Genomic DNA, 20,331 nt, shown 5'->3' with positions numbered 1-20,331 from the left:
GGTGGGGGAAGTGTTGTGCCAGGGGTGAGCTGGTTGTAACTGTGACCTAGAGAAAGGCCAAAGCTGGGTGTTGAAGCAGGAAGGCTTCCCGGAGGAGGAGGCGGGGCCAGCTTGGTAGAACAAAGGAAGGAGTGAATTTTCTTGCAGGTGGTAAGAGATTGAGCCAAGGCTCCAGTAAGGCTGGAAACATCCCCCCCACCCCCAGTCCCCTACCCAGGGCCACCTCCCCGGTCCTTGTCCTTCCCTGCAGGGTCCGGGGGCGCTCCGGGAGGTGACAGTGCCCGGCCCTCGAGGCGGAGCCAGCTGTGGGGTGCGCGGCCCGGTCCGGAGCTCCCTCCCAGGGTGGGGAGCGGGGGTGAGCAGGCCCCGCGGGGGGCTCCAGCAGCCCTTACAAGGAGTGTTGCGGCTCTCTGGGCGGCCCCGCCCGCGGGCCTCCGCCGGCTCCTCCTCCCCGCCGGGCTGGGCCGGGCCACGGGAACGCAGCCCGCTTGGCGCTCGACGCCGGGCCCCGGGCGAGGACATCGACGGGGCCGAGCCCGCGAGCGCGAGGGGATCCCGCGACTCGTTCTGCGGGGCCCCGACGGGCGGGCACGCTGCTCGGGGCTCTTCTACTGACTACCCGTGTCCCTCTTAGTAGCCTCACCATGTCCTCGGTGTTTGGGAAGCCGCGCGCAGGCAGCGGGCCGCAGAGCACGCCACTTGAGGTCAATCTGGCCATTCTGGGACGTCGAGGGGCCGGCAAGTCCGGTGAGTGGGGTGGGGGGGGGCGCGAAAGGGAAGGGTTTGGGTGGAGACGTTGTGGACTTGCTTGCAGACAGGCTCGCTCACTGGCTTTGGGGTCTTCCTGCACCCAGGTGGGTTGGGTCAGACAGCGTGATTTTCTTCTTTACCTGTTTCTTTGTTGCTTGGTGTTCTCTCTACTTTGTCTTCAGCTCTTCCATCTCTCATCTGTCTTCGGTTCCTCGCCTGCTTTCCTTCTCTGTCTGTGACACTAGGTATCTCTCTCCCCTCTGCCTGTCTCTGTGTCTCCTGGTCCTGCGCCGATCTCTCCATTGCCGTTCTGCACCTTCCATCTCCTCTCCCTGGGGCCCCCATCAGCCCTGGGGACTAGCACCAAAGGGACCTGTTAGACACTAATCCGAAGCCCAGGCCCCTGTGAGCTTAGTCACAGCCTTGTTATTCCTCGGTTTAGGCCGGGGATGAAAGAAGGTGGTAGAGGTCACTGGCTGCTGGGATTTTCCAGGGAGGGGCTCACTCCAATTCCCTGGAATGGAACAAAGTGTGCATTCTTATCAAACGTATTTGTTTCAAGTCAGACCCCTCTTGACTTTCTGGAAACACATTGGACCGTGGTCCCAGGCGGCTGGGACTTGTTCTTGATGAACCAAGATCTTTGGTTACCACTTGAGCCCAGGTGGGTAGGGGGGAGGGTGTCACCACAGGCAGAGACCCAGAGAAAGGGTTCAGCCCTGCCCTGCTGCCACTTACAGTCCCAGGCACCTGAAGGTAGGAGAGCAGAAGGGCTCCTCCTGGGGCTGTGTTACAGTTACAGCCATTAGTGACTGGCGGACCTGGTCTGTTAGCTATGAGTTTCCTTCCCCAGAGTATTCTTTGAGACTCCCTGGGATCCTACTCTCCATTTCTGAAACCAGCCCCCTGACTCAGAGAGGGGACTCTGAATCATGTTTTCCTACAGAAAAGATTTGCCCTCTTCCTTCTGAAAATCAAACTGTGTCTGTAGCTCTGTTATTAGTATAGTTTAGCCAGTGACTACATGTATGAAGGAATTTAAATTTTAAAGTATGTATTCCCTGGATAGTAGTTTGCAAAATGACACTGTTCGGAATCCTGGGAAAGAATTATAAGGATTTTCTTTAAAATATCACATTACTTTTTAAGAGTCCGGCATAATAATTGGCTGACCCTGGGCTTTATGTGGCTAAATTCTGAACAAAATCAGAGTCCTCTTAATGAATTCCACCTGCACAGAACTTCATTTTAAGTTTTACATTCTTCGTAAGGTGCAAGACAGAGCCAAGACTTGAGACATAGGGGACCAAGGACTGGAGGGTGTTTACTTCGGACGTGAGTGTTCGTACTCCTCCCAGGGATCACAGACTGATCAACTCAGCTTTTACTCTTTGGCTTATAGCCAGAACCAGAATAGATGTCCCCCCATTCCAGAATCTTCACGACTTGACCAGGGTGGGAGATATCTCCCTTCAGTTTGAGTTTCACCAGGCTGACCCTAAGGTAACATAGGTCCTGGACCCCTCAGTTTGACTCTCTTTTTATTTTTTAAAAGATTTTATTTATTTGAGAGAGAACGAAAACGAGAGCGAGCATGAGCAGGGGGGAAGGAGCAGAGGGAGAGGGAGATGCAGACTCCCCATTGAGCCTGACTCAGGGCTGGATCCCAGGACCCCAGGATCATGACCTGAGCTGATGGCAGATGCTTAACCAACTGAGCCACCCAGGTGTCCCCAGTTCGAGTCTTTATAAATACCCCTTAGGCTTGCCTCTCATGACTTTTCTTGCCATTAAAAAAAAAAAAAAAAATACCAGGATGCAACTGGAAGGGCATGGTTCCTCATATTTCTAGTTTCTGCTGAGCTTCTCAAACCAAGTCCTCAGCTCCCAGACACATTCCCCCAGAGAGCTGAGCTGAGTGTCAGCCAGGAATCACAGAGGCTAGATAAGGCCTCCCTAAATGAGAGGGACAACCTCCAGGGGCTAGCAGCCAGACACAATGAGGGGAGACTGAGCCAACTTCTTTCTGCTTCCCGCAGCTCTGACTGTGAAGTTTCTGACCAGGAGGTTTATCAGCGAATATGACCCCAACTTGGGTAAGAAACCACTCCTTCCCATTCCTCCTACTGTTGTCCCACTTGGATCCCTGCAACACACATGACTACACTGTGGTGGGCCCAGGCCTGACCAGGATCTATCATCTGGGGGCAGAGGGGAGGAGCCACCAGGATGACTCAGCCCACGGGACAACATGGTTTAAGTGCCAGAAAGACATCCTTCCACAGCCCACCCCAGACAACTGGCTTAATTAAGAGAACTGAGAGAGGCTGATTTGCCCTAAAATATGAAGAATGGTAAAACTTAAAAAAAAAAAAAATAGCAGAACGTCTGTAACTATTATTATTCTTTAAAATGGTCACTCAATGTACTTTTTCAGAAAAGCTGGATAAAACACTTGAGAAATCTGTAGTGTTACTGGCTTCTGACCCATTTTTGAACCACACAAGAAAACTTGTCTAGTTTTATAGACATATCATGGTCTATTGGAAGAAAGCATGCTCTGTTGTCAGTCAGAGCTAAGTTTAAACCCTAGCTCTGCCACTTACTGGCTGTGCAACCTTGAAGCAATAACCTAATCGCTCTGAGCTTCTGTTCCTCATCTGTTAAAAAAGGTAGCTGTCTCAGAAAATTACTGTGAAGATTAAAGAACATGTGTAAAAGATTTATCCTAGTATCTGATCCACAGTAAACACTCAATGCATGTCCATTTCTCCTCCCTCTTTCTCTTTTATTCTTTTTTAAGATTTTTATTTGTTTGAGGGAACCTGGGTGGCTCAGTGGGTTAAAGCCTCTGCTTTCGGCTCAGGTCATGATCCCAGGGTCCTGGGATCGAGTCCCGCATCGGGCTCTCTGCTCAGCAGGGAGCCTGCTTCCTCCTCTCTCTCTGCCTGCCTCTCTGCCTGCTTGTGATCTCTGTCTGTCAAATAAATAAATAAAAATATTTTTTTTAAAAAAGATTTTCATTTATTTGAGAGAGAGAAAAAAAACGAACAAGCAGGGGGAAAGGCAGAGGGAGAAACAGACTCTCCGCTGAGCATGAAGCCTGTGGGACTCAATCCCAGGACTCTGAGATCATGACCTGAGCCGAAATCAAGAGCCAGAGGCCCAACCAACTGAGCCACCCAGGCGCCCCTCCTTCCTCTTTCCTTAAGTTTACATTTATAACATTTGTTTATTGCAAACTGTTCCTGAGAAAAATAGTGTGTCTGGATATGCTTAACCTTTTGAAAATGGGGGTTTGCAGTCTTGGATGATTTTTCCCATTCATAAGAATTAAATAAGGCACTTGTGGGACCCCTGAGGGCCCTTCTAGGAAATGCAGGGCGATGGAGCACAGACTGGAAACGCAGCAGTACAGCACTGGCCGCAGCATGCCTCTGATGGGAGGTACTGTGACATCTGGAGGGAAGAGCGCCTGAGCCTGTTGGTCCCTCAGTTCAGGCTGGAATATCGAATCCCAGTGTAGGAGCAGGAAGGGATCTCAGGGATATTGAGTCTATTTGATTAGCATGGGAGTGGGACACAGGGTGTAATTGTGTGCCAGCCAAGGGAGGTGTTGAGAGAGGCCAGAACATGAAATCATATGGAGTGCGGGAAGCAAAGATAGGGAGGAGGTGGATAGGAAAAGCATACAAGCAGGGGTGTCTGGGAAGGGGGAAATGGAGATTTCCAAGGATGGTTCCTCAAAACACATATTCTACCTAGCTCAGATGGGGAATACTTATACTAAAAAATATTAGCTGTTTCTCTGAAATTCAGATTTAATTGGTCATCCTGTATTTCCTCTGGCAGCCTGCCTCTAAGTGTCTTCCTCCCTACCCCCATTTCTTACCCTTCTTTCAGGGTCCCTCCAGAAGAGCCTAGTACAGTGGTGGTTTGGGCTTCCTGATTGAGTAATTTTGGAGTTCTGACCTGAGAGTGGAATGCGTGGTCACGCTGTCCGGGGGGTGAGAGGGGTGGGGAGCAGCTCCACAGCGGTCAGTCGCCCTGGCCTGAGAGCCTATCAGCTGGAGAGATGACGAGACCCTCTCCTTTAGCATTCTGGGAGGCCCGTGCCATGTCTTAGGAGTTCTGCCCCACCATCTGAACATTCCGGCCACTGTCCTATGGCTGGCCACAGCAATATGGGGACCCCAGGACCGGGACCTTTCTTTCTGTGGAGAAAGGTCTGAGCATCCATGGGAAGGGTTAGCCACTGGGACATGTAAAACAGCTCCTTCTCTTTTCTAAGGTCTTCTTTGAACCCAGAGTGAGCTTCTTGAGCATGGAGACCTGCATTATTTATTCTCATTTCTAGCACGGAGTACAGTACTAGACACAACATAGATGCTCTTAAACACGAGATTGAATTTTGGTTTTAGGATTAGCCTTTAGAGAAGAGTTCTAACTATTATTGCCATTTTACAGGTGAAGATATTGAGGCAGAGAGAGCTCAGTGATTTGCCTATGGAGGACCTCGGTACAAAGGAAGATGGGTCCCACTCCAGCAGCTTTCCCATAAGGGCAGCATAATGCCCTAGAGGGCCTGGAATCTCTGAGCCTCAGTTTCCTCATCTGGAAGATGGGGCCAATAGCCTGTGCTGCATCTGAGTCAGGGTCGTGGCTGGGAGAGCTGGTCAGAGCTGAGAGAATCAGTGTCTATGGAAAGGCTATGCCTGTGCTGAGTGCTCCAGGAAGGGGCAGGGGTCCCCAGGAGAGCTTCCTCTTAGGAGCTGGGGCAACTTGCCTGGCTTGCCCAGGGCAGAATGACAGCTTCTCACCTCTCTTGCCCTCATCCTGCTCCAGCAAGGATATGGGCACCATTTCCGAGGCATCATCCTACACACACTGACAAGAGTGCCTTTAGTACCTTTAAAAGATTATTATTGGGTAACCAGGGGGAAAGTTTGGGAAAAGAAACTTCTCTCAGCATGGAAGTCCTCAGAATATTATTTAGAAGGAGGAGTTGTGAAGCCCGTGTGGACCCCAGAAAGCTCTGGAGAGCAGGACTTGGTGATGAGAGGATAAGTTACTGTAACTTGGAAAGGACCTTCCACCTCCAGTCACCTCACTTGCCAAGGAGGAGGAAGCTGGATAAGATGATCTCCGAGGCTTCCCCCTGCTCACTCCTGCGTGTGCCACATCTGGACTGGGAGCTTCTGCTCTTCCCCTGTACTCTGCCCAGATAGAGCTGGAGGATCAGCTGGTCCCCTGAGCAGAGGGTGAGGGGGTCCCCACAGGGAGGCAGCCCAGCCTAGAAGACCTGAGTTCACATTCCTTCCACTGATGGGGTGCTTTGTGGCAGTGGGCAAGTTCCCCCCTCCTCTGGGCTTCATCTCGCTACAGTGGAGCTAACAGTAACCTTGAAAGGCTATTTGCTGTGAGGAACCCCAGGAGACCAACACTGGGCTAATATTTTTCCTTGGACTGGGAAGGACACGGTGCCTGTTTCGGGGTGGGGGAGGGGGTGTGGCGCAACTAAAAGGGGGGCATCAGGCAACTTTGGCAGGAAAATAAAAATCTGAACAAGATGTAGGCATCTAGGAGCAGCTCTTCTTGCACCAAATATAGTTAAACGTTTGGGGCATATTTTCCATTAGATTTTTTTTTTTAATCTTTGAATAAGAGCAGCTATTTATCCAAGTCCCCAAACAGGCTGGGGATGGGAGCTGTCTGTGATTCCTGCTGGCTGCTAGTGGACCTGGCATGTGTCCAGGCCTGGCTTGACTGCCAGGGGCTCTCAGAGACAAGTGATTGTGAACTCAGCCAGGGTTCGGGTGGGGTGGAGAAAGGCAGAGAGGGCCCTAGTTCTGCCCATAGAGGTCTTCTTTGGGGTCACTTGGGGCACAGGGGCATCCAGGGAAATGTGACAGCCAAGTGCACTCACACACATGGGCCAGTGTCATAGAGAAAGGTTAGAGATAGGGAGAATGATGGCCAATGTGACAATGAGGTCCTCTTTGCATGCCTGGCCAGTTGCACTTTCTCAGGTTTGAGGTCATGAGAACCAAAAAAAAAAAAAAAGCAAAAACTCATGAAAACCAAATAAGGTCAGTGGTTTAGTTCATAGTATGGTACCAATGTCAATTTCCTGCTTTTGATCACTGTACTATGGTTATGTAAGGTGTTAACATTGCTGGGAGCAGAGAGAAAGGCACACAGGAACTCTCTGTACTATTTTGCAATTTCCACATGAGTCTAAAGTTATTTTAAAAAAAAAAAGAAAAAAAATCACCTAGGAATGTGAACCTGCCCTGTAAACTCAGGAGCACCACAGTCCCCACTGTCCTTGACCAGGCATTTATGGTGTGCCAGGCCCTGTGCCTAAGGGCCCATCCAGTCCTCACACAGCCCTGTGAGGGTGCGTGGACAAGCACTGGCACAGTGCCTGGCACAGAGTAAACTCTGGAAAACTTTTGGGCAGTGTTATCATGTTACCCCCATTTTACTTTTTTTTTTTTTTTAAGAGATTTTATTTATTTGAAAGAGAGAGCTGGGGGGAGGAGCAGACGGAGAGGGACAAGTATACTCCATGCTGAGCATGGAGCCCGAAGTGGAGCTCGATCCCAGGACCCTGAGATCATGACCTGAGCCGAAATCAAGAGTCAGATGCTCGACCAACTGAGCCACCCAGGCGCCCCATGTTACCCCACTGTAAAGTGAGGGAACAGATTTTCAAAGAACTGCCATGACTTGGCCAAGTCACATAGCTAAAAGGTAGCTGCGCTTGGGTGTGACTCCACGTGTCCAACATAAAATATTCGACTACACTAGAGTCCTCTGCTATTACTTGGTAAGGATTATTTGTAAACCTTCTCAGGGACTTCTGAATAGAGTCATGCACACATACACACACTCACACCCCACCACCACCACCACATGTCATATGCTTTTCTTTCCCGTCCTTTCTCCCACTGGGGGCTTCCTGCGGGCAGTGGTCAGAGGGAAGAGGGTGGGGAGGCTTGTTGTTTGGGAGGGATGGGCTGGCAGTGCAACTGCAGAGGGCTCTGCTGCTAACCAAGCCCGTGGGCCACGCACTCTGTCCTGTAGGCTTGGTGGGTGGACCCAAACACAATGCTATGTGGCGTGCTCTGTGACTGACCTCTCATGCTCTGAGCCCTGACAGGTAGAGCAGCATCTCCTAGCTGGGAGATTCTGTCTGTGTCCTCCATTTGGGTGAGAGCCAAGACCTTTCCAGTTTGTCCTAACTCAGCCAGCCCCGGAATAGATCCCCCAGGGTCTAGCACAGGGTGGCTGGGACACAGACCCAGTCTGCGACTGAGTGGCCTGGCCTGCCCCTGACCTGGCTCGCCGTCTGTTGCAGAGGACACCTACAGCTCCGAGGAGACAGTAGACCACCAGCCTGTCCACCTGAGGGTCATGGATACTGCAGACCCGGTAAATTACCCCTGTTACCCTGGAGAACTGAGAGTCAGTGAGGCCTCCTGAGAAGTCCTTCTCCCAGAGCGGAGGCCTCAGATGGGAATTCGTAAACTTAAGCTCTAGTTTGCTATGTGACCCTGAATGAGGCACTGACCTTTCTGGGCCTGAATCTTTTCATTTGCCAAATGAGAAGAGATGAAATGGGGTTGGGGAGACCTGTGGTTGCTGGCGTCAGCTCTGAGATCCTGTGCTCGGGGACTCGATGCTCATGCACACCTGGAGGTAGGGCACACATGTTTACACTGTGGCCCCTTAAGCCCAGGCCCCCTCAGTACACACATTCCCTCTGTGTTTTCACCACCCCCTGCCAGGGCTGGATACCAATTATTCCCAGAGACCCAGGGTCACCATCAATCTGACCCCAAACCAGCAGTGCCCAGGGACAGCTGGGTCTCTGCAGCAGCCATGGCAGAGTCTTGGCTCTGTGCCCCAGAAGCCAAGGTCCCCGAGCCTCTGGCTGGGTGGTGGGAGTGAGGTTCCCGAGACAATGCCTCCTTTCACACCAAGCCAAATCCACACTCAAGCACCCCTTTGAAAAGGGCTTGGCTGGGGAACAATATACAAAGACGGAGGGAATGGGGAGGTGGGATGGAGGAGCTCAGGTGAAGGCCTTCATCCCCAGCGAGGCATCCCTCCTTTGCCCCAGGACACCCCCAGAAACTGTGAGCGCTACCTGAACTGGGCCCACGCCTTCCTGGTGGTGTACAGCATGGACAGCCGCCAGAGTTTCGAGGACAGCAGCAGCTACCTAGAGCTGCTTGCTCTGCACGCCAAGGAGACACAACGCAGCTCCCCAGCCCTGCTGCTGGGCAACAAGCTGGACATGGCCCAGTATAGGTGAGCATGGACCATGTGTCCTCAACTCTGGGGCTCACTGTCCTCATTTGGAAAGGCTGTGTGTTGTCATCAGGGGTATTGGGCTGCTAAGGAAAGTTATCCCCACAACTTCAGGTTAAAGTGTACAGTGTGCATGGCCTTCCAGACAGGCCAGGGCAGGAAGAAAGAGCTTCTGGCCCACACAGGGGGTTGGACCCTAAAAGTCAAAAGAGAAGCCACTCCTCCCGTCCTCATGGGGCTTTGTGGTGTCTCTCAGCCTCACCCTTTCTTGCCTGTCTATATGACCTTCCGTCCTCATTCCCCATAGCTGGCTGGTTATTATTCGGTGCCCGGTTCCAGTTCTGAAAAGAAAGGCCGTGACTGGCTCCTAGAGTCAGGGGTCTGCTCTGGTCCAACCAGCTCTCGCCTCACCCAAGCATGGCCCCAGGCTCACTCCCACCATTGGCGGTGCTGAGGGCAGCTTTTCTATGAATGGACTGTACTTGAACCAGAGGTCACAGACTGGGCCAGAGGACAGATTACCAGCAAACACCGCAGCATTTTGCTTGGCGAGCAGTGTTTTAAAAGACCTGGAACTGGAATGCTTTGAGGAGGGGCATGCTCTTTCCAGCTGACCATAGGCCTTACCACTCCCCGTGGCTTTCCTCCACCTTCTCCATACATTCCAGTTGCTTGCCTGGGCCCTGAAAGCATGACGCTTCCACCTGATGGGTAATCCCTGTGCCTTTCTCTAACACTGACATTTGTCCTTTGTGACCTGTCCACCTTCAGAGTCTGGCGCCTTCCACCCATCTTCCATCTGTCCCTCCCTACTCATGGCCAGTCACTCCTGCTTCCCTAGACTCTAAAGGCCTGCTGACTGGGATAAGGCAGGAGAGGATCTTTGGTGCAGAACAAATCAGATTGGCAGTGGGAAAGGGACGTGCAATCCCATGAAGAGAGGCCTCTATAGGAGGCTTCAAAAGCCATCAAGCCCTCAGACCAAGACAAATTCCATCTCAGGGAATGAAGGAAGTTGTGTCATCTTAAAGCCAAAAGGTGGTATTTGAGGAATCCTAGAACCCATGATGCCTGGAAGAGGGGTCAGAAGACTAGATGGTGGTAAATCTATCTTCAGTATGAAGGGGGACACTAGACCACTGTTTTGATCCCAGTCTTTGCCACAGGGATTGTCCAAAGATGGTTCGGGAGCAAATAGCAATGACTATGGGGCTCAGACAGAGCAGCTTCATTCCCTAAGGAGAGTCGTGGCAGTTTTCCCTCATTTCCTTCTTTGATCCAGGCTGGTAGTGGGTCAGGATTTGATGCGGTCAGTCTTGCAGCTGAGATCGCTGTGCTCTCATGATTGCCTTGCAGCTACATGCTAAATCATGGGTTAGAGCAGTGGTTCCCGAGCCGCCGATAAATTGTCAGCAGGCTGCTGCAGAACAAGAGAGGATCATGTGACGTGCCCGTGTCTCCCATTCAAGGACATGTATGCATGCACGGGGTGCTAGTTTCTGGAAACTTAGGATTCAAGTCCCCACAGTGAGACATGTATGCATGCACGGGGTGCTAGTTTCTGGAAACTTAGGATTCAAGTCCCCACAGTGAGAAATTTTTAGACTCAAGCTCATCATAAAAGCAAAGAATATGAAGTATTCCTTCAAAAGGGGTTCCTCAGGAAGCAGTGAGCTTACAGACAGGACACCAGCCCTGTGTGGAGAGTCCAGATGCTCTGCCCCTGGCCCTTTTTGGCCCAGTCATTCTCCTGTCTGATACTCCCCTGGGGAAGCTAGCCCACTCCCAGCCCCCTATTCTTGCCAAATTAGCCTTGGGCCAAAAACCTCTTCCCATCAATACCCACCAGTCTCAAGGGTTGTGCCACTGTCTGCAGGAATGGCCAGTGGGGCAATCAGCAGGGCAGGGTGGTCTCTGAGATTCAGCCAATGGAACCTTGGCCTCAAGGCCTCGGGTACCATCATCCTTTCTTTCTTCTGGACATCTGAATGACCCAAGAGCCAGTCTTTTTCCTCTCACCTTGATCCCCGTGGCTTTCAGGCCATAAACTTCCAGGACCTCCCCAGTTAAATAAAGAGTCAATCCCGTCAGGAAAGACGGTATAGGACAAAGCTGACAATAGGTATTGTTCCCTCCTCCCTTCTTTCCCTCTTTCCCATGAAATGTCACCCTTGCTCTCCTCTGCCCCTCCCCTGGACAAGCAGCAACACTTTCTGCATGAGTCCTGAGAGCTCTGCCAACCACAGGCATCCTGAGGCACCTCACCCTCCCTTCTCTGGGGTCTCTCACCTTTCTGTCCAGATCCCTGCCTTTCTCTGGAGCTGATCCCACAGGCCAGGGCGGAGGGTGGCTTATTTCCTGACCGAGGACCCATGCTGGCCTAGAGGGAGGCAGGACTGGGAATGATCATCTTCTTCCAGCCACAAGCAAGGTTTAGCCAGTAAGCTGCTCCCTTGCCCACGCTTTGGTCCTGAATTCGGTTTCAGTGACATCAGCCATCATTTACTGAGCCCGGACTCTGCGCCAGGTACTCCACCAGGCACACAATACAAATGGTCTTCCTTAATTCTTTTGGCAACCATGCGAAGCCGATGTCATTATCACATTGTACTGATGAGATGTCTGCAGGTCCCCAAGCCCGTGAGTGGGGAGATGAGTGTGGGTGTGGGCCGGCCCGACTTGGATGTGTGCTCCTGACCCTGACTCTCCCTGCTTCCCCACCAGGCAGGTCACCAAGGCAGAGGGCGCAGCCTTGGCAGGCAAGTTTGGGTGCCTGTTTTTCGAGGTCTCAGCCTGCCTGGACTTTGAGCACGTGCAGCATGTCTTCCACGAGGCCGTGCGGGAGGCACGGCGGGAGCTGGAGAAGCATTCCCTGGCCCGGCCCCTTTTCATCTCTGAGGAGAGGGCCCTGCCCCACCAGGCCCCGCTCACCGCCCGGCATGGGCTGGCCAGCTGTACCTTCAACACGCTTTCCACCGTCAGTCTGAAGGAGATGCCTGCTGTGGCCCAGGCCAAGCTGGTCACTGTGAAGTCATCCCGAGCCCAGAGCAAGCGCAAGGCGCCCACCCTTACCCTGCTGAAGGGCTTCAAGATCTTCTGAGGGCACCCGTCAGGATCCCAGGCTCAGCAGCTGGGCGAGGCTGCATGACAGGGGCTGGCTTCTCACCACTGCCTCTCCCCCTGTCAGAAGAATAGTCCTTGCCCTCTAGTGACAGCTGACCCCTCTTCCAGCACCAAGTAATGTCCCGGACACCCAGTTCACTGTGTGAGCTGGAGGGACAGGCAGAAATGCTGCTCTTCCTCGCTCCAGGCCTTGGTTTCCATGGTAACTGCTGCATTCCCTGACCCCAAAGGGAAATAGCCTCTGAGACAACCCAGAGAGCTGGGGTCAGCCTGAAGTGGAAGGAAATTGCAGTGTCCATCATGGTGCCATCACCCCTTCCTGCTCCAGCTGCAGCCAGTTGTGGCCTCTAGTGTGCAGCCATGGAGGGTCCGTAAGCCTTGGCCTGAGAACATGCCACAGGAGGAGCAGCCCTGAGATCCTAGCACCACCTAGTGGACAGGAAGGGTAAAGTGGCTACAGGTTGGGGCAGGGGGTGGGGGGGGCTTGAGCCCCGCCCTCCTGTGGTCCTCTGACTTCACAGAAGCCCAAGGCAACAAACCCCACAGTTTATCCAAGTAGAGTCTAGTTCAAATAATCCTATGCGACAGGCTATGGAACCAAAATTCCCAGGAAGGGCTATTTCCAGTACTTTGCCTTTCAGTGAGGACTGGGGGCTCTGGGGTAGGGAGATTCCAGTGTGTTTTTCCTCAGAGACACGGCCCCCTTATCTTCCCATCTTAAATGAAGGACTCTCTCCACAGACCTTCAGGACCAGCCTCCTGAGGTCTAATGATCAGAGCTGCAGAAAAAAGTCATTCCTGTGACCAGCATCCAGGATTCCCGGGAGCCTACAACTGGGGTTATCAGACCCCCAGTTGGCACTGTCAGCCTGCCCCAGGCTTGTAGGTAGAAACAGTACACCATCTGTAGTCTGGTCTAGCAGGACCCAGTAGCAGGACCCTTCGACAGGGGGTCTGAATGTTCAAAGTCCACTTTTGAAAGATAGAAGCTAAGGCATTTGGGGTTCATACAGCAGGGGGGTTTTGCATACATTATTTGGGGTCACCACCACAGCTGATAGAACAACACTGTGGCTCAGACACAGGATCGGGACACTCGCTTGGGATCCCATTGTTAGTACAGGATCTATAGTTTTCTAACTATTTACCTTGGGGCCCCTGACCCCAAGGAAATCTCTCCTGGACCCTCAGGAGATAAGCAGGTAAGCGGGAGAGCTCTGCTAGGAGGAAAGGATGGGAAGGAGATTCCAAGCCCGGAACCCTGCTCTTGGCAATTCTAGGACCTTGGATTAAGAACAACAGCTCTAACCCAGACTTTAGCCCTATTCTGTGAATGGAGAAGCTGAGGTCAGAGGGAGGCTGTGAACTCCTCAAGACCACAAGAGGAGTCCTAACCAGGTTTCCAGACCCACAGGCCGGCTATGGATTTCACACTCCCGCTCCAAGCCACTTGTGTTGGAACAACACCGTTTGAACAAACTATGCAATTCCAAATGCCCACTTCCAGAAGCATTTTAATAAAAAGTGGGTTCCCCTCCGTAACAGAATATTAGTTTGATTGCAGTTCATTCATCTTATCTGCTGACGACATGGGGCAGGGCTCTGAAATCTCCCTAGGTCTCCGATTCTTGTGGGTCTGGAAGGAGAACCAGTGACGCATCTCTCTCTTGTAACTCAATTTCCACCTGGCCTAAATTGTGATTTTCTGAGAGCAAAGTCTCTCTTAGGGTGTTCAGCTTATTGTTATCTCTGGTTTCAGCCTCAGCCACGTCTTGGACTTCTGGAGTTTGTTTTTCTGGTTTGTTTTTCCCCAGGAGCTTTTGATTTCTGGGAGGAGAGAAAACACTGTTGAATCTGGGTTCCTTGTGCTGGGGGTACTGGGTTGGGGGCAGGACCAGGTCTCCCAAGTGGATTAGCACTTGGGGGAGGGGGAAATCCTGTAGGCAGTTCTGGGAACTGTTAGGGGAGAAAGCCACAATAGTTTGGTGTTCTTTTTGGCAGAGAAATGGCTTATTCTCGCCCGTGCATCATCTCACCAAATCCTCGTTGCCGCCATGAGTTTAACTATTATCGTCCCCTGCTCCCCTTACAGGTGAAATGGAGTTCAGAGAAGTCAAAGATGCACATTCTTTGGACCTGATTTAAGTCTCCTGATTCTGGGTTCCATGTTTTTCTTACCCCATCCCCACCTTTATCCACCTCAACCCCAGACAAAATACTTCAGGAAGTTCCTGACAATTTTCCTGCTTCTAGGTGCTTGTTTTTGCAAACCTGCCCCACACACCAGTAGTGTTTCTAAAACCCTGGTGCGCACACATTACTCCTCAGCTCAAGCACCTTTAGTGGCTCCCCACTTCCCATGTCCTTAACCTGGCATTGAAGACCCAGTCTTTCTTCCAGTAACTCCCCCAAGTGTCATCCCTCTGAAGGTGCTTTTACTCAAAATACCCCTAGGCTTCCTGGCCATAGGGGAGGGACCCAGCTGTGGTAACGGCTGACTGCCCAGAGGACTTGCTCAGGCCACCAGGGGAGCAGCTCAGTGTCTACTGCTCCCATGGACAACCACTTTGTCCCTGAGTTGACCTTGCTGAGGCCGATGCTCCGATGCCTCCTGACAGGGTAAGAAAGGCAAGATGACCTTTTGAGATGCTACACCTCTTTGGTTCCTTTTATATCCTGCATCTATACTAATCTTGCTAAAATAGACCTTTCATGTCCCGGTGCAAAGCCAGTCTCTGGCTCCCCAGTGTTCATGAGCTAGAACCCAAATTCCTTGCAATGGCACGTAGGACCCATACATTTTGGGTCCTTCCCTCCTCTTGCCCTCCCTCCCCACATCACATTTCGCAGCCATATGGGCTCCAGCACCTCAAGCTTGGTGCCTTCTGTCCCTCAGTCTAGAAGGCCTCCTCAGCCCACTCTCCCTCTCTCTCTTTGCCCTGAAGGTCCCAGATCCCACCACTGTGCTCCCACACACTATGTCCCACGCTGAGCATCTGTCACTCTGAACTAGTTTCCCCACCAAACTGTAGATTCTATAAGGCTGCATTTTACTATCCCAAACGGTGGCTAGCCAAGACCCCTAGATGACTGTTCCCTAGATTTCCCTTGGGAAGGCAGATCCCCCCACCCCCCAGAGACCACCCCCAGACCAGCTCCTCACCTCTTTGCCTGGATGCTCCTTCCCAGGAGGATGAAACTTATCACACCCACCACGCCCACCAGTGCAAAGATGGAGTAATTCCAAGGAGAGGCTGGGGAAGGACACACGGAACAGAGCCTTGAGGAGAGTCTGCATGCCCCTCAGGTCCACTAACGTTTGGGGCTTGGGCTCAGACTCAGCTCATGGCATCAGTCATCCCCTGCTGTGGGCCAGATGCCTTAGAGACTAATGAAGATTAGCCCCTGCCCTGTGGGACCTGGGGAGGGGGAGAGGGAGGGACAATTTCTGCTCTGCAGAAGCCCTAATCTAACGAGAGGGGGCAAGGAAGGGGTGGGAGTGAAACTGTGTCCCACAGCTGGCAACAGAGAATACAGAAAGTGGCTAATCTGAATTTGGATAATGAGACGTGTCCACACCATACCAAAATGAGGCAGGATCCAGCCCCAGGGCTCTTGCATTGGCTGTTCCCCTTACCAGGAATGCTCTTCCCCCACATAATCTGCGGGGCTCATCTGCAAGCCCTTATTCAAATGTCACTTCCTAGTGAGGTCTTCCTTGACCGTGGTACCTACCCTTCTATTCCCTTTCTGTGCTTAATTTTTCTCCGTGTTGCTCATCACCCACATGCTATGCATTTTAGTCGTTTGTCTTGTTTATTTTCTCTCTCACCGGAATGTGTGCTCCACAGAGGGCAGAATAACCCCACTGCCGAGAACAGTGCCCGGTGCACCGAAGGAACTTAATAAATATTTGTGAGTGATCCGATAAATGACGAAAATGAATGACCACGCTCTGAGAAGAAGAGAGAGTGGTTAGGCCAGACCCCCGTGGGAATTAAGACCCTCGGCCTCAGTTCCCACCTTAGGGGGAAATGTGCAGCCTGCACTGGAGGAAGCAGCTGTGTCGGGGGGTTCAGCCAGGCCCCACCCCTGATCCCGTATCACCTACCATCTTCTACCCGGAAGAACCAAAGCATTTCTTCCAGCAGTTCCTGAGGCACCGTGGTACCAGCTGGGGCTTGGATGACCCCCTCGCTGTGGTCCATGCCCCCTGCTCCTGGTTGGGATCCGTGTCTGACAACAAAATCCTTAGGTCTCTGGGCTCCCCGGCTGCCCTCCTGGCCCCCTAGTTTCCGGACTCTGAGCAAAGCCCTGAAGATCGCTGGAAACAAAGGAGAGAGCATGACCAGATAGCCCATCCCAATTTGGCCTCCGTGACCGCCCAAACCCAGCTGTCCTCTGGCGCACAGTTGCTGGACCAAGCTTGGGGCAGGTGGAGTCTGGAGAGGCAGAAAACGTCGAAGCAGGAGTCACTCAAGTCTTTAGGAAGACTTATTGCACGTGGAGAAAAGCGTTGACCTGGGATTGAGGATTGAGTCACTGACAGGCTAAGGGACGCTTGAAGGGGATATTTTCCGCTTTTCCCTGTCCAGCACCCTCACCCAGCTTCCGCAGCCCGATGTGCTCCATCACCCTGGGTCCTGAGCAAATCGTCCCACCTCTCACCATTGATTTTCGTGTGGCAGCCAGTAACAGGCCCCCGTGTCCCCATCAGGGCCGGGCCTGTCAGTCTCTCCTGAACACGGGCACACCTATGACCTGGAGCTGAGAATAGGAAGATGCCAGACAGAGGTCACTGCCAGCACCTGCCACTGAGAGCCAGGCACCACGTAAGAACCTGAACTCACGCTTCTGGGATAAATCCCCTCCTTAATTTGAGCCCGTTCCCATTCCTACAAAGCAGGTTCAGTGGTATTTCGCAAACGTCCGTCAGTCCCAAATAGCCACACATCTGGGCATATTCTTGTACTGCCTGTACTATTACTACTTAACCTAAAAATTTCCACTGTCCAAATTCAAATGAAAAGAAATAGGTGCTATTAACTTTGACGACGTATTTTCTTCAATCCAACATATCCCAAGTATTCTCATGTCAATGTAGTGAGTATAAAAATGGTTGAGGGGCACCTGGGTGAGTCAGTTGGGTGGGCAGCTGGAGTCATGATCTCAGGGTCCTGGGATTGAGCCCCACGTTAGGCTCCCTGCTCAGCAGGGAGTCCGCTTCTCCCTCTGTTTCTCCTCCTGCTTGTGCTTTCTCACTTGTGTGCCCTTTCTCTCAAGTAAATAAATAAAATCTTGAAAAAATAAACATAAAAATGGTTGAGATATTTTATCTCTTTCGTACCAAGTCTTTGAAACTGGGTGTAAATTTTACACATATTGCATATCTCAGTTCTGACTAGCCACATTTCAAGGGCCCAGTAGGCTCATGGGGCTACTGTATGATACAGCCCAGGTCTGTGCCCAGGCTAGGCCCATGCTGTGACAGCTGATTCTCTAGCTGCTCTGGGCTCCCGGTTTGAGGAGAGCAGACCATGGGGAGTGAGCCTTGGGCTAAGAGTCAAGGAGCTGGCCCTTCCTCTGTCTCTGCCTCCTGTTAATTTGTCTAGGCAGATTACTAGGTCCTCTGAAGAACAAAAAAGGAAATAATAGGGAAAATAAGATTATCTGTTCAATGAATAATACTATCCCTACACATTTCCAGTAGGGGTAAGATACTTACAATGCTCAAAATCAAGGAAAGACTGTTATCTAGAGTATACAAAGAATTCTTGCAAATTAACAAGAGAAAGACAGGAACCCTAATAAAAGATAAAGGATGTAAATGGCAATTTACAAAATAGGAAACCCAAAAGGCTAGTAAGCATATGAAGAAACGATCAATCTCTGGTAATCAGAAGAATAAAAATTAAAAGAAAAATAAGGGGCGCCTGGGTGGCTCAGTGGGTTAAAGGCTCTGCGTTCAGCTCAGGTCGTGATCCCAGGGTCCTGGGATCAAGCCCTGCATGGGGCTCTCTGCTCAGCAGGGAGCCTGCTTCCCTTCCTCTCTCTCTGCCTGCCTCTGCCTACTTGTGATCTCTGTCAAATAAATAAATAAAATAAAATAAAAAAAGAAAAATGAAATAGGACTTGGCATCTATTCAATGGACTTGCTTTGGAAGGTAGATAATCCTGCATGTTGGTGGGGCTCTGGGCTATAGCCTCAGGCACTAACAGAGGGAGTGTAGACAGGCAGCCATCCTGAGAGCAAATCAGCCAAAGTAAGTATACACACCCCACAACACAGCAATTCTGCTCCCGAGAAGGTATGTACGTACGTACATGTGTATGTATGTGTATGTGTGTGTGTATACACACACACACACACACACACACACACAGAATATTGAAGGAGAGGAGCAGAGTCGGAGGACTGATGCTACCCAACTTCAAACTTCCTGTAAAGCTACAGTGAGCAAGACAGTGGAATTAAAACTAATCAGAGAAGGGTACAAATTTGCATGTGGGCTGATGTCCACAGGGGAACGTGGGGTCACGGACACATAGGCATAGGATGGGGTGAGGGATGTCTCCTGTCACCCTCTGCTCCCCAGCTATAGTTTCATAAATGCAGTGATAGGATTCCTTGTTGCTTGGTCCCCAAAGCTTTACACTTACTTTATCCTTTGGCTTTAAGTGGGTTCACCAGAGATGCCTCCCCTGCTCCCCTGCAGGCAGGCAGGCCCAAGAAGTTCTGCTGGAGGCTGTACTTTGACATTGTCATGGAAACATTTCAGACCCAGGCCCGCTGGCTCTTTTGTTTGCAGACCCCCTTGGGGACTGTGCCTCAGCTGGCCCTGGGGCACTGGGTGAGGAAGAGGAGCACAGCTCAAGTTCTTCCTGGACTTCCTAAACCCAAGTTCTTTGCCATGCCTACAGCCCAGCCTTGCTGCTGGTTTTTTCCTTTCCTTTGGGTGTCTGCACTCAGTGGGAAGCAGGTTTTTCTATGTACCACGTTTTTGGTACAGGGGCAAGTTGGAATTTTCACCCTGTTTGGTGCCTCCTTCCATATGTTCTTTCTTCAATCCGTGCCAAGTGGCTCTGGCCGCCATCATCTCCTCGATGCCAGAGGGCTGCCTCCCCAGCTCTTGTTTTAAATTGTATAATATTGTTATAATGAACATATACCAACAAAAAACCAAAAATGACGACTTGATTCCAAGTCTCGAACTGAGAGTCAGCCCTCCCTGGTTGTGTTAGATGCCACAGGAAGAGAGGACACATTTCCTTCAGAGCCCTTATCCAGGTTCCTTCTAGAGTGAGCATCGTATTAATATACCTGCTTCTAAAAAATTATTAACCCAACTTCAAGATTTATTTGGCTTTCATTTTTCCATTCATGTTCTTTTCCTATTCCAGGGTCCTACCCAGGATATTACAATGCACTGAGTTGTCATGTCTCCTTTGGCCCCTCTGGGAGATTCCTGTTTTTTACACAAGCCTTAACCATCTACTGCTGGACTGTCATTCCTGTCAAAGACCCTGAGCCACCCATCCCTATGGGAGGTGGAAGACACTCACCCTGGATCCCGCTTCTGGGTCCCGCCTTGATCTGCTGCTGGGAGCAAGCACTGGTTTCTAGGTCCTTCTCTCACAGGAGCACCAGATGGTCTCTGCACCTGAGCTCTCCACAGAGCTGTCACCTACGGGGGCAGGGCTGCAGAGCCCGTAGCCACGGGAGCCCCTCTGAGAGCTCTGCCCTTAGCACACGCCCAGCCTGGAGCCTCCTCCGTCACTCCAGGGTGAATGACCTTTTGAGTGAGCAGCCCCGGGTGGCAAACTGGCTCCACCTGACTTCAGGATCTAAAGGAACCAGGAGCTCCATGCTCTCCTTCTTATATGTTGGCCTTGAGTTAAAAAAATAAAAAAAAAAAAAAATATATATATATATATATGTGTGTGTGTGTGTGTGTGTATCACACACACACACACACTCTCTCTCTCTCTCTCTTTCCAGTCCAGGGAATGGGCTGGGGAGGACCCTTGGTCCGGGGGTTCTGTTGTGGCTGGGGGTATGTAATATGCCCACCCCAGGTCTCTATTTCCTGTTCATATCAATATTTAACCACAGTGCAGGGAGCCAAGCCTGGCCTTTTA

General features: G+C 51.4%; 2 protein-coding genes across 2 annotated transcripts; one reads left to right on the top strand and one right to left on the bottom strand.

The window, feature by feature from the left end:
* Window positions 1-509: 509 nt before the first annotated feature.
* On the top strand, window positions 510-13,737 carry RASL12 (RAS like family 12). The gene is made up of 5 exons (XM_080807853.1): window positions 510-747; window positions 2,790-2,846; window positions 8,114-8,187; window positions 8,879-9,069; window positions 11,794-13,737. The coding sequence occupies exons 1-5, from the start codon at window positions 645-647 to the stop codon at window positions 12,167-12,169; spliced, it is 801 nt and encodes a 266-aa protein (XP_080663979.1). The 5' UTR covers window positions 510-644; the 3' UTR covers window positions 12,170-13,737.
* On the bottom strand, window positions 13,690-19,882 carry SLC51B (SLC51 subunit beta). Its single transcript, XM_080807854.1, has 4 exons — window positions 19,756-19,882; window positions 16,304-16,516; window positions 15,356-15,446; window positions 13,690-14,019 (listed from the first exon to the last, which is right to left on the bottom strand). Exons 2-4 carry the CDS (start codon window positions 16,398-16,400, stop codon window positions 13,806-13,808), a joined length of 402 nt encoding a protein of 133 aa, XP_080663980.1. The 5' UTR covers window positions 16,401-16,516; window positions 19,756-19,882; the 3' UTR covers window positions 13,690-13,805.
* Between the last annotated feature and the right edge of the window lie 449 nt (window positions 19,883-20,331).

The sequence above is a fragment of the Martes martes genome, assembly GCF_963455335.1.
Source record: "Martes martes genome assembly, chromosome: 7".
In the NCBI taxonomy this organism is placed as follows: Eukaryota; Metazoa; Chordata; class Mammalia; order Carnivora; family Mustelidae; genus Martes; species Martes martes.
This window is presented reverse-complemented; position numbering and strand designations above follow the sequence as displayed.